At 37.0% G+C, this 13,603-nt stretch overlaps 1 protein-coding gene across 1 annotated transcript in view; it reads left to right on the top strand.

The window, feature by feature from the left end:
- The window catches only part of VCAN (versican), a 93,020-nt gene that overhangs the window by 57,827 nt on the left and 21,590 nt on the right, over positions 1-13,603 (top strand). Inside the window, exons 10-11 of the mRNA XM_063293142.1 lie at positions 7,787-7,945; positions 9,448-9,530. Of these exons, the coding sequence (XP_063149212.1) occupies positions 7,787-7,945; positions 9,448-9,530 (242 nt within the window). The remainder of the gene's footprint in view (positions 1-7,786; positions 7,946-9,447; positions 9,531-13,603) is intronic.

Below are 13,603 nucleotides of genomic sequence, written 5' to 3'. Positions count from 1 at the left end.
TTTATGACTACAGTGACAGGGCTGAATTCATAGGTGAAAGTTTGGACGTTTCGGACTTGTCTTTCAGAAGCCCTCTGGGTCTACACACCTCAGTCTGCCTCTTACTTTGGTATAGCAGCTTGGTAGTTATGGCTGCTATAACTATCTTCAAGGGGATGGCATGGTTCCCCCTGCCCCCCACCATCTCAGCATGTGAAAAATATAGGGCTACCATAGCTGGTGTGCTTTCCTGGGAAATTAAAAGGAAAAAAAATAATACAGGGGACATAAATTTTGGCCTTGTGAGTTTAGGTGCATGATTAGGGAGATCATCCTCCTTCCTTTAGGAGATAAGTCAGTGTCATAAGGTATACATAGAATCAAGCTTTGTTCTAAAATAAAACTGAAAAGAAGGAAGGATCTATCTATCTTTAAATAGTCATATGCAAGACATTCTGATGCAAGACATTCTGCGGTGGAGGAGCTAAAAATATAAAGCTGTTAAAATTACAGACAAAAGCCAGTGTAGTGGTAAAGTTGGCTGTGAGTTCTAGTCCTGCCTTGGGCATGAAAGCCAGTCACTGTCTTCAGCCCTATGAAGAAGGTACTGGCAAGTCACTTTGAAAAAATGTTTTACAGGTGGGTAGTAATATGAATCAGCTGACCAAATCCCTAGTTATTAACCAGGTTGGTAGAAGGGAAGACGATGGTATTACTAGGGTACATTACATGACAGTAAACTGCATGACTAGTAGATGGAAGTGCCTAAACTTGTTTGTGTTCCAGTTTGCAATACTACTTTACTTATCCAGATTGGTAATTTTTCTGTTTAGTCCAATTCAGTCCCAAATCATCTTTTAATGCTTTGGTTACTACTCAGTGGCAGCAGCCATGTAATGGATATCTTTAAGAGATTTGCTGATGCTAAGAGGAAGCTTCCTGTTACGTTAGTCTTAACCAATGTGGCCTTTTTAATGTGGATTGGGCCACATTTCCCATTATCCCCAGCCAGCACAAGACCCTAGCATTGAATGCTTTCAGTAGTGCCACATGACAGAATGTGAATAGATCCCCTGTGTCAGAATGACATTTGTAGCTGTCGGACACGACTGGACTTTACGTCAAGGGAAACCTTTACCTTTACCTTTACCACTTAAGAACATGCTGAGAGTATTGTTGAATCAAGTCAGACTTCTGCACAGAGTTCCTGTCCACACTTCTGATCCCACAATAATCAGCCTGTTGACCATAGATACTCTCAGACAAGATACACACTAACATTTTCCTGCTTTTCTGCAGCAACTTATTCTAAAAATCACATTTCCCAATGCTGATGGAACAGTAATTATAGCTATTGGGAGTGGTAAAGGTAAAGGTAAAGGTTTCCCTTGATGTAAAGTCCAGTCGAATCCGACTCTAGGGGGCGGTGCTCATCTCCGTTTCTAAGCCTTGGAGCCGGCGTTGTCCATAGGACACTTCCGGGTCATGTGGCCAGCATGACGACTCGGAACGCCGTTACCTTCCTGCCGAAGCGGTACCTATTGATCTACTCACATTTGCATGTTTTCGAACTGCTAGGTGAGCAGGAGCTGGGACGAGCAACGGGAGCTCGGGAGCTCACCCCGCCGTGCGGTTTCGAACCGCTGACCTTCTGATCGACAGCTCAGCGGTTTAACCCGCAGCGCCACCGCGTCCCTATTGGGAGTGGTACCTTGCCTAATTCCATTTAAAGGCATTACAGTGATTGTGGCCTTTTTGGTAGTAAGGACCACAGAGAAAGATGACTGCAATGCACTGTGGGAGCTCCAGCTCCTTAGCAGGCACTGACTTTTATATCAAGGAGGGTTATTGGGGCACCAGGTAGCGGTTTTCCGTATTATTTGTGTTAGGAAAGATCTAAAGGGTGTTCTGCCAAGGGACTGAAACTCTTCTGTTAGCACCTTGCCCTTCCCCAGTATGTTCTTCAAAAGCATGAAAAAAGAAAGATTTTACCAGCAAAGGAGGTAGAAGACATTTGTTTTATTGTGCATGTGCTTCCATTATGTGTAGTTTCTTGGAACATGTGCAAACTATCAAGAACTGCAGGGTGAGAATGACGGTGCCTCTAAATTTCCTAATAGGACAAGAAATGAAGGGACGTACAGTCTAACTTACAACTATTATTTCTTTACATTTGCATTATTGGTTAAATGTATGTACTTGACTTTGGAAGTTTTTGGAAAAAGTAACTTCATCCTCTGAAGACAAGTGGTATGCTCTGTATAATTATTCAAGAATTTTTGTACCAGAATAGAAAATGCAGTTTAAATTAGCATCTGTCTCTTTCTCTCTCTCTTCATCCTTTTCACTTTGCTTCTGTAGTTTGATTTTGTCTTTGTGTGTGTCATTTTTTTCCTGGCAGTCTAAGAATTTGACTTAAAGTAGTTTATAGTCTTTATTGAATGCAGATACAGAGCTAAAGCTGCTAGGCTGAACTACACAGATGTAGCTGCAGGAAGGCATCTTCCTGGGATAGTGTAGCTAAGCATAATCCATTTAATTTCATTAATTTTTCTGTTCTGTTCATTTAAAAAGCAAAGCCTTTTATTTAAGGTGTTACCCTTTGAAATATTTGCAATTACTGTCTCTGCCTATAATAATTTTACTTAATTATTAAGTAAATTATTAAGGTAAAAGGCTTAATTCTGAAAGGCTTAATTTCTTTGTTCAGAAAAGAAAAAGCAGTTCTCTTCATTACTTTATTTCAATTTCCGGCTGAGAAGAGGCAGGGGCTGGGGGAAAGCCATGCTGATTTTTAAAGAAGTTCCAAGATCTTGCAGTGTAGATATGCTGAGACATTTTATCTCAAACTGTAGAGACATCATCTTGGGAATTTGAGATTACTCTTGTTCTTAGTAACTCTGTTCCTTAGATGGACAGTGTAACCAGATATGATGGGTATGTAGGCAATGAGTTCTAGTTCTGACAATCAAGCAGCCACCAACATTGTCCATTGGAACATACCCAGAGAATTATGAAGTTGGAAATCATTTCAAATGTACTACTAAGCCTTACTTCTACAGCTTCTCTGCAAGATACCATTCAGTATGTGGAAGAGAAGATCCATAACTTTCAAGGAAGCCCATTGTTGGACAACTTTTATTGTCATAAAGTTATTTTTCATGTTCAGTTTAGATCTTTTTTCTTGTTTATGTCCTATAACATGGAGCAGAAATGATGGCTCCTGTTCCCATGGAGAAGTCTTTGCACATAATAATTGCACATTTGAACAGATATAGCTTAGGATGAGTCCTTCTTCCATCAACAGAAAGGATAAACAATCTTTTTGGATTGGCAGACATGTTTGAATTTTTCAAAACATGATTGACAGTCACATGGTAGTTTGGCCAGTTTTTTTTAAAAAAACTCGTTTTCCAGATTAGTGAATGAGCAGCTGGTGATGTTTCTTGCTCTAGTCTTTCAGCATCATCTCTGTTATGCCAGATGTGTTTTTTTGCCCCTGGGCATTTGGAGATATTTGGCAAAGTATTTTCTTTCCTAAGAATACTTACGGAGCTTATAGTAAGGCTCAGAGGCCTCATAAATAAAAAGAAAGCTAGAGCTTGACATTTAGATTTTTTAAATCAAAACTTTTAACAGTATTCATTGCATTTTTATATCCTGTATTGTAATGCTGTCAGTGGTACAACATGGGATTCATGTTCTTTAATATTTTGAACAGTCCTGTGATGTAGATTAGATGGAATGAATATCCATGGCCACCTACTAAACTTTACAGCTGAGGACAATTTGAACTCATGTTTCCTTAGCCCAAATCTAGACTCTGACGTTGATAGTTATTGAAATTAACACTTTGCTTTTTATTTGGCTGTTGGTAAATATTTTTTCTGAAGAAGCGCTGCAATGGTTACAGCAATCTCATTTCTCTAACAGCTATTAGAACAACAGTTCCTTCCACCATTCAACTGTAGTCTAGTTCCCAAAGCCATTTAATCATGCTACAGGTATAAAAATATGCTGTCTGTATAAAGATGTTTCGTATACTGTACCCAACTTCTATAAATAAGAATGAGCGGGGTGTGTGTGTGTGTCTTTATCAATGCCTTTTTCTGGGATGATTTGATAATTCCTGGTAGTCTCCAAGCCAAGTACTAACCAGATCCAACACTATTTAACTGTTCATGGTCAGCTAGGTACTGCCACCTAAAATATCTATACACGATTGATTACACTAATTTTTTAGTGACCAGAATACTTACCAGTGAGAGAAAACTAGGTTGACACTTCTTTAGTACTTAAAAAAAGTGAACAATTTTTAAAGCTAGTGTGGTGTAATGGTTAAGGTTTTAGACTACAAATGGGTAGACAAAAGTTGCAGTCCCCAGTCAGCTTCAAAAGCTCTGGACTATTCACTGTTTCTCAATTCAACTTAGTTCTTAAGCTTATTTTTGTGGGGAAAAAATAGGTTTTATAGTGCAATTAAGTGAATGCATAAATATAAATACTAAGTACTAATTTAACATGGCATCTCCTATTTATTAAAAAAGCTTCTACAGCTTTCCAAGGACATTATTATTTGGAATATTGGTGGATATTTAAAAGCTATTGTGTTCAAAGCCTCATTTATGTACCTCTTTAAAAATCCATACTAAGAAAGTGGCTCTTTTTTCTCAAGGTGATAGAAAGTTTGATATCAAAATGGGACTTGAAATGAAAAGATTTATTAGACAATATATTCAAGATGCATATTTACTTCCTCAAGGAGAGAAAAATCTTGTTCCACTTCTTGAACTTTGTTCAGATCATGTTGGAACAAGCAGCCAAAACTGACCATCGAGTGTAAGGTTAGTTGTGACTAATTCCAATAAAATTTAATGGAATAAATTTGTATTAAATTAAGCCTTCTGCTTTCAATGGGGCTTTCAGTGTAATTCTTTGCATATTTTCTGAAAAGTAAATCAAAGGAGCCAAGACAGAGAAGAATTGGATTGCACAACTGCTAAATTAATCTGACTATTTTGAAGTGCTTGCATCTTTTCTACCTATCTTCTATGTGGTTTAAGTTGGTTTTATAGTGTAAGGTGTTCCTTGCCAGGAAAGCCATATCCCTATCCATATATACTGAATATGTATATATACTATATACTGTATATGTCAAATTTCGCCGCCACCCATCTTGTGTACAAAGTATATAAGAAATAAATACTCATCGTTTATAGACTGCTCTGAGGATACGTTTCATTGCTGAATAAAAGCCCACCTGGTAAAAAACAGGCATCACCCAAAGGAGCTCTGAAATTTTACACTGCTTGTCAGCATCTCTTTGGGATTCCACAGACTGACAGTATAATTGACATGAACCCACTAAAGAGTAACGCAGTACCAAATTTCCCTTTTGCTGCTCTTCAGCAGAACTGAATGATTTGCTGATGCCAGGAGTTCTCTACTGTGTATTCTTATCAGTACCATCGTCATGCGCTTTTCATTTTAAGTACCAGTGTTATAACAATCTTCTGAAAAATAATCCTTTGGATTTATTAAAGTTTTATGCTTTGGGGATCTTTTTCTAAGTATTTGGTTTGTCTTTATATCTTATGAGATACCACTACAGCTTCACATTTATGAGCTGAACGATGGCAATTATTTTTCTCTATGGCTGTTCCTAGTCCTCTTTCTCCTAGTCCACCCTCTTAAAATGCATTTAAGTTGCATTTAAACAACTTAAATAATGTTTTAATGAAGGCAGTGGGAGAACAATAACAACAAAAACAATAGAATTTTGGTAAGAGCCAGTTTGGTTAAGGTGTTAGACCAACGTTTCTCAACCTTGGCAGCTTGAAGATGTGTGGACTTCAACTCCCAGAATTCCACAACCAGCTTCTGGGAGTTGAAGTCCACACATCTTCAAGGTGCCAAAGTTGAGAAACACTGTGCTAGACTAGAATCTGGAAGACTATGACTTCTAATCCTTTCTTAGGGGTAGAAGCTGACTTTGTGACTTTGGGCCAATCACAGTCTCTCAGCTCAGTCTGATTCACAGGATTGTTCTTGTAGGGAAAATTATGTAGGCTGCTTTGACTTGTACAAAATAAAGCTGGGGTATGAATGTAGTAAATTAAGGCGATTATGTATCAGGAGCTAGCAATTCATTTTGCTTTAATTATGTTTATGCATTTTATCTGTAGTTGTAACTTACTGCTTTCCTGCAGTGCTAAGATCTAACATATTGTCATGTCTACCTTGGGTTCTTCCTCAGGTGAGGAAGAGGTTTTAGGAAGGAGAAAGTGGAATATGGATTGACAGTTTGAGCCAGAGTTCAGGTCAAATATCAGAGGCTGAAACAGAAGCATTTCCTGTGACATCTTTATACCTTGCAGTTCTAGTTTTCGATCCACAGCCTCTGAAGTCTAAGCTGTGTTGCCACTATCTGTATCCACAAATGTGGTCTGCGTGTCCCTTCTCCAACCTAAAGCTGTACCACACATTTTGCTCATGGTCACTTCTTTTTCACTTTCAGTCAGAATTCTGCCAAACACCTTCTTGGGCACACTTAGCAACTAATTCTTTATAACTTTTAGATTCATTCTTGCCACTTGCCTTTTTAAATAAGTAATAGCAGTCTTCCAGTTGTCATGTATGGATGCAGTCATCACACATTCTTTAAACAAGTCATACATACAGAAAACAACATATTTTAACATTTCTCCAGCTGTATCATCTGTACCTGCAGCCTTATCGTTTTTCAACATTCTCACAAAGTAAATATGCTATCCTGTGGTCATTGTTGATATTAATCTGGTAGTATGATAAATGCCTTAATGCAGGAATTTGACCCAAAGAGTTTAATTCCATTCTCTGTACTTAAGACAAAATAATTTATTATGCTTAATGGGACAAAAAAGTGTTTAACTGGAATTAAAGTAGAACTTTACAAGTTCCACAAAGTGGAATATTTTCAAGGCTTACAGTTTTATTTCTTTTTCCTGCCCATGAACAGAAGGTTTAAATCACTGTATGGTCATATTCTTAACTTTTGCTAGGGTTATGCTCCCCCTCCACCTCACCCAACAATAATTCACGAAATAGAATGTCTGATACCTGATGTAAAATTTTCTACCACAGGAAAGTGAAGGATATACATTCGGAAGGTAAAAAGGCAAAAAGCTGTACATGAACATTGCTTTCTTTACAGGTTTCATTGCAACAGCAACCTCTGTTGAAAAGGCAGTCCATTTCCTGTTCAGATTGGGAAAGTTTCTGCTTTTAAAATGACAGCTTACAGTTTTGGCTCCAGAAATAGCAGGACTTCTATAAAAACATTGTGTTCTCCACAGGCTTTTATATACTTGAGTTGGAGTTTCTAGGCCAGCCTTCCTCAATCTGATGTGCTGTAGATATGCTGAATTTCAATTGCCATTGTTCCAACATATCTGGAGGGCATCAGGTTGGAGAAGTCTGTTCTAGATGGTAAGATGATCGCCAGACCACAATGTGCCTTTTAATTTCCAGGCCACAATAAAAGTCTCTTTTCCAGAATGTTCTTTCTTTCCACCCCGCTATGTCTTGCTGAAACCCAGGCATCAAATAGTACATTCTGATGTTAAATAAAACACATAAATGACACAGATGTCTTACAAAATTAGCATGTGCTTCTTCCATATTCTTTTTTATGGTGTATTTGAGATTTCTTTAGATGGAACATGTCACTGGATATTTCTGTTTGATTTATTTCAATTTTTACATGGTTAATGGGCAATCTTGATCATTATCCATGTCCATTGTAAGTTTTTATGCTCATTTGTTGCAGACACTGAGACCTGTGATTATGGATGGCATAAGTTTCAAGGGCAATGCTACAAATACTTCGCCCATCGCCGGACGTGGGATGCAGCTGAGAGGGAGTGCCGCCTGCAGGGTGCCCATCTAACCAGCATCTTATCTCATGAAGAACAGCTCTTTGTAAATCGTAGGTGCTTCCTGTTGGAGTGCAGAGGGACTAAATGGCTGTAAAATTAACAGCCCATAGGACTAAATATTTTCAGTATCATTTTATCCCTAAACCATACATTTTACCCTTGATTGCTAATCTGTTCTTTTCATTCCCGCTCTGTAATAGCCGAGGTTGCAGTAATTGCTGATATTTGAGGGAAATATTCTTTATTCTCCTGAATAATTTAGTTCATGAGGAAAAAAAAATAGAAAACTTGAGTGAGGCTGTTCATTATGAAAATTTTATTTTGAACTTATCACTTAGACAATTTCTTCATCAGACACTTTAAAAATACTGACCCTCAGAGTCCAAGTAGTGTGGACTTTATATTCTGCTACAGATAACTGGCATTTATTACAGTCGCAAGTCCTGTCTGAAAACCTAATGCACATAAGCTTTGTTTCCAAATACTATTCATTAGCCGTGTTAATGTTTGGGTAAGATATTCAGTCTTAGAAGAAAACATGTATTTGTTCTCAGTATCAAGTTTGACTTCTCTTTTGAGAAGCTATGAGTTGTTGACTTTCTGCCAAGCCATTTGGCATATCCATATCCCTGGAAACCACTTGATATTAGCAAGAAAAATACATGCTTGAAAAGAGCACGCACCATAGTAAAGCAGCAAATTAATTAGGAAGTAAAGCTGGGGATATTATGATGGCTACTTTTCTGTTTCTGCACTGAACATACAAATCAACCTAGATATCCATGTGAAATTTGGATTTTGGGAATTCTGGGAGTTGAAGTCCACACAATGTAAAGTTGCTAAGGTTGAGAAACAGTGCTATAGGGAAACTTTGATTTATGTATCAAGGCAATTTTTTTAAAATCTGTTCAGTTGTGTCAGATTCTCAGAGACTGCCTGGACAAGTCCCTGCAGTTTTCTTGGCAAGGTTTTTTAGAAGTGGTTTGCCATTGCCTCCTTCCTAGGGGAGAGACTGACTGACCCAAGGTCAGCCAGCTGGCTTTGTGCCCAAGGCAGGACTAGAACCCATGGTCTCCCTGTTTCTAGCCCAGTGCCATTAACCACTACACCAAATTGGGTCTCTTTCAAACTGGCTTACATTTATTTAAATATAACGAATTGCCAAAGCAAGCTTTTTCAAGTAATTGCTACCACCTTTCATTTTGTGGTCCATTCTGTTCAAACGTTCTTTTTCTTCTTCAAATTCTAACTGAATGTACTTCTCTTAAAGTTCTATTTATTTAAATAGATAAATGGTGTACTGCTTTTTGAAACAATCTTGCCATTTAGGGCAGTCAACAAGAAAAATAGATCAGTTAAAATACAGTTAGTAAGAATATCTTCTATACATATTCCTGGCTCTTAGAAGAATGAGAGAACTCTTCTAAGAGAAACAATCAAAATTATTTTTTGCAAAAACCATGGGAAGGCTGATTCAGCCTACGATAGTACTTTCATTTTCAGATAATTCCCTCTAATGGTAAAAAGTTACTAAAATACATTTTCACTCTAGGCATAGGACATGACTATCAGTGGATTGGCCTAAATGATAAGATGTATGAGAATGACTTCCGCTGGACAGATGGCAGTGTGCTGGTAAGAGACCATTCTGGAAAATATTTTAATGATTGTGATGCTGCTGGCTGTAGCATATTAGCTAAGTCCAAAATAACATCATTGTTTCTTCTTACTACAATTTATGTTATCAGATATTAATGCACGGATCATTTTGGTTCCTCATTCCTGGTCCATTCTGTTAGTTCAAGCTTTCTTTTTCTTCTTCAGATTCGAACTGAATGTACTCCTCTTAAACTATGCCAGTTCTATTTATTTAAATGGAGCTTGCCTCACCACCACCCCGCCACCAAAATGGGAATACAATTCCTGTGTTAAAAGAAAGGGCAAGAACATATAAGGCTGTCTGCTCAAATCCTCCTCTTCTTTGCATTCTTTTACCTTGCTAGTCTCTGTTGTCCTACCAATCTAAACTGGATGCTGTAGCCCCTGGGGACAATTTTGACCTCTGTGATAATATCAAATAGGAATAATGACAATAACTCTTTCCTTAAACTCTTTAAAAATAGTTAACATGGTTCCATTGATGTCTTTTATATGTTACTTTAGAACATTCAGTCACTTAAACCTTGTTTTTGTAAATGAACTTAAAATATAATCAGTTCCAGTCTCAGTAACAACCTTAATCCAACATTCTTCTATCACAAACACCAGTCTGAATGCATTCTTCTGCAGCCTGATGAAAGCAAGTTCTAGAGGGGCACTATTTTACAATCACGTCTTTGGGCTTTTAATGAGTTGCTTTCCAGGGCAAAGCATCACTGATGTAGCACTAGACAGTCTTGAACAAATCCAGCCATGGTGTCTCCTGCTTAAGCTGCATTGTATAAAAATTGTCTACCTGCAGTTCTAGGACAGGGATTCATTGTGTAATCCTACCACAGCTGTATTGCACATTTTCTGCTTTGGAAAATGGGATTTTTTAATTTTAGTCCAGTTGCTGTGTGGCACACAGAGTTTGAACTGAATAAATGAAGCTGCATCACTATGTTAAATACAGAGACTTTAAAATAAAACATTACTTTGCTTTGCAGAACATAAAACAGAATTTAAAAATGAAACAAGGCTTCAATGCATTCAGCGGTCCTTTTCATTTTAATATGTAGACTCGTTTTTATCCCAGTCAGAACATACCCTCCCATCCTGGAAATAGACGCTTTGCAGGAGTTGAATGTGCACTGTTGCAAGGCTGTGCTTGATATTTGTCTTACTAAGAATCGAAGTAAACATCTGGTTCTTGTGTTTCAGGCATATAAGAATGGCTCACTTCTGCATATCACATATGGCAGCTTTAGAAGGCTTTAGCTGGCTGGGGGATTCTGGGAGTTGAAATCCACACATCTTAAAGTTGCCAAGTTTGAGAAACACTGGATTAATTTAAAAGTAATGTATTTTAGTTTGGGATGAGTTGTGTTGGCTTTTTTTCATGGGATCAAGTTTTTTTATTCATATTTTTCGAAGAGCTGCTACTTGTTGTAGATGACTGTGGAAAATGAAAAAGGCAAGCATGGCTTACTCTCTCATGTGCTGGGATATTTTATGGCCGGAACTAATATGCTTTATTATGTCTCGAGGCACAATTTCTTTTGGAGTGTGGCAGAGGGGAGTTTGTTACTACCCAGCACACCCTTCCATCATTCTATTGCCATTCTTGTAGACTCGATTAACCTTGTTTTCCACTCCTGCTGCCCCCCGCTTTCATGATCAAACGTACGTTAGCACTCTTTAGTATTTTATTCAGAAGATCATTCTGTCTTTAGACTAGTCAGTATTAAACATGTGACAAACCCCAGTGTTAGGGAGCCAAGAACCACATGACAATAACTTCCAGACTCCAGGAAATGAAATGTTAATTCAAGCTTGTAGAAAACCTCAGGTGTTAAATTTTAGTTTAAGCTTGAGATGAAGAAGAAAAGGCATTTTGTGAGAAGGATATGACTATCTGCCAGCAGATTTTTTCTAATTGATTTTCATCCCACCTTTTTTTCATGCTTTTTAAACAATTTCTCTCCATTTTCATTTGTACTGATTTTTCGATAGCTTTATATGATAAATTGTTCTTTATGTTTGTTCTTTTCCACAAGCAATATTTTCTTCCATTCTTCTGACTACCCTTTGTATCCCTAGGCATGGGTCAAAATGAATTATTACATGCTCCATACTAGAACTTAATCTATCACTGAAACACATTGGTGTATTAGGTTTACACCTCAAACCAGTCTTTTTTTCCCCCAGTTCTACAATGTAAGAGTAAAAGTAGCTGAACTCAGCAGTCTTCATGGCTCTTGTACTATTGCTTCTGTTTTTGTTTCTCAGACAGGCAGAACAACTTAATGTGAACTTGGAAAATTACAATGGCAAGTTAAACAATAAGCACTGAGGGCTCAGTGCATTATTTTTTCATGATGTAATTGGAAACCCTAACATTTTCATTTTTGTCCATATAGGGCATTTTTTTGCAAGTATTAGTAAGGGTTTCTGAATGGCACTAAGTGTACTGAAGTTCTTTATTAAGTCCAAGGACTTTAATACCTTGACAAATCAAGAATTCTGAACCTGGGTTAAAGCTTTTATTCCTATTAAAGTGGGAAGGAAATTGGGAAAACCAAGAATACTGACACTTGGAGAAGTTCTAACCCTAACAGTAACCCTAACTGATTGGGAGATACCCCTCCTTCCCAATCTTATAATTTGTTCCGGGAAATAATATGTAGTGTCCTTAAATTTTAATTAAATAAAATGTAACCTATATTTGAACATAAGTTTCTACAAAAAATCATTACAATTGTTTCACTTAATAAACTGCAGATAATTGCTGGTGATTGGGAGAGTTGCATGTAATGACATATTAGGATTTACAAAATATAATTTAACAATTAAAATTGCAAGTGACTAACATAATTTTTAAATCTAAATAAGTATGCTTGATGTTTCTTATAACCTAGGACACCAGTTTTTCAGTATATGATAAGCAAATGTTATGGAAACAATATAGTACAGTCTTATGGGTTCATACATTGGTTAATTAACTAAGGTTAGACAAATTTCTGTCCTTGAAATTTGTGCATAATTACAATTTGTTCTAAAGTGGAATACAAGGAAGGAGAGTGAAAATATGCATGCAGAAGCTCACTGTGATTCATCCATCATCACCAAATAAGGGATGATGAACTTGTAGACATCTACATACTGCAGGACTAGCTTCCATTATTGATGATGATGGTGCCAATGTCTCACTTCTGCCTTATCTGTTCCTGATTATCAATACAACTGTAGAATTAAAGACTCATGAAAATCAAAATGTATAATCAGTAGTAAGGGGTGATCTTCCCACCATATAGGTCAGATGACTGTAGTTTGAATTAAAGGATATTGGAAATTAAAAGTATTTCTTGTAAGATTCAAAATTGATTATATTTTAACTAGAATTGGTATACATTTGCAGAGAGATGAGCCTTAGTTTTTGTGAAAGAAGCTGATGGCTGTGATTTTAAAATGGTAAGGTCAAATGCAGGCATATAAATTTGAACATCAGCAAATATACAATATGAATTTTGAACATTAAAATATAATTCTTTTTGCAGCCGGAAAATGGATTTGCTTTTCGTTGCAGCATTTTCATTCAGTGTTAGAAACAATTTTATTTATTAGCTATTCATTGCTCTTCTGTCACCATAATATTGTGCTTGTAACTGCATTCAAATTATGAGAGTTCACCTAAGCAACTCTCACAATTTGCTCAGTGTTTCCCAATAAATTGTATTTCTGAGCATAATTATATCGAGCATGATTTGCTCAGTATTTCCCAGTAATTTGCTCAGTGTTTCCCAATAAAGTTTTCTCCAAGAATCCCGGAAGTTGCAACCACCACATTTGGATTGCTCCTAATTAGGGATGGCTGATCCCAGGAGAACATCTGTTTCCTCATAAGTAAGGTTCAATCTGAAATGCTTTTGTACATATAAGAGGACTAGAGTATGATCAAAGTAATACTTCATAAAACAGTGTGTCACATAACAATTAAGAGTATATCTGTTCATTTTTAGAATTTACAGGTTACATTTTCTCAGGGAAAAAATCAACTGTTGGCAAGG

Source organism: Candoia aspera, chromosome 2 (genome assembly GCF_035149785.1).
Source record: "Candoia aspera isolate rCanAsp1 chromosome 2, rCanAsp1.hap2, whole genome shotgun sequence".
NCBI lineage: Eukaryota > Metazoa > Chordata > Lepidosauria > Squamata > Boidae > Candoia > Candoia aspera.
The sequence above is the reverse complement of the archived record's forward strand: the minus strand, read 5'-3'. Positions and strand labels throughout refer to the sequence as shown.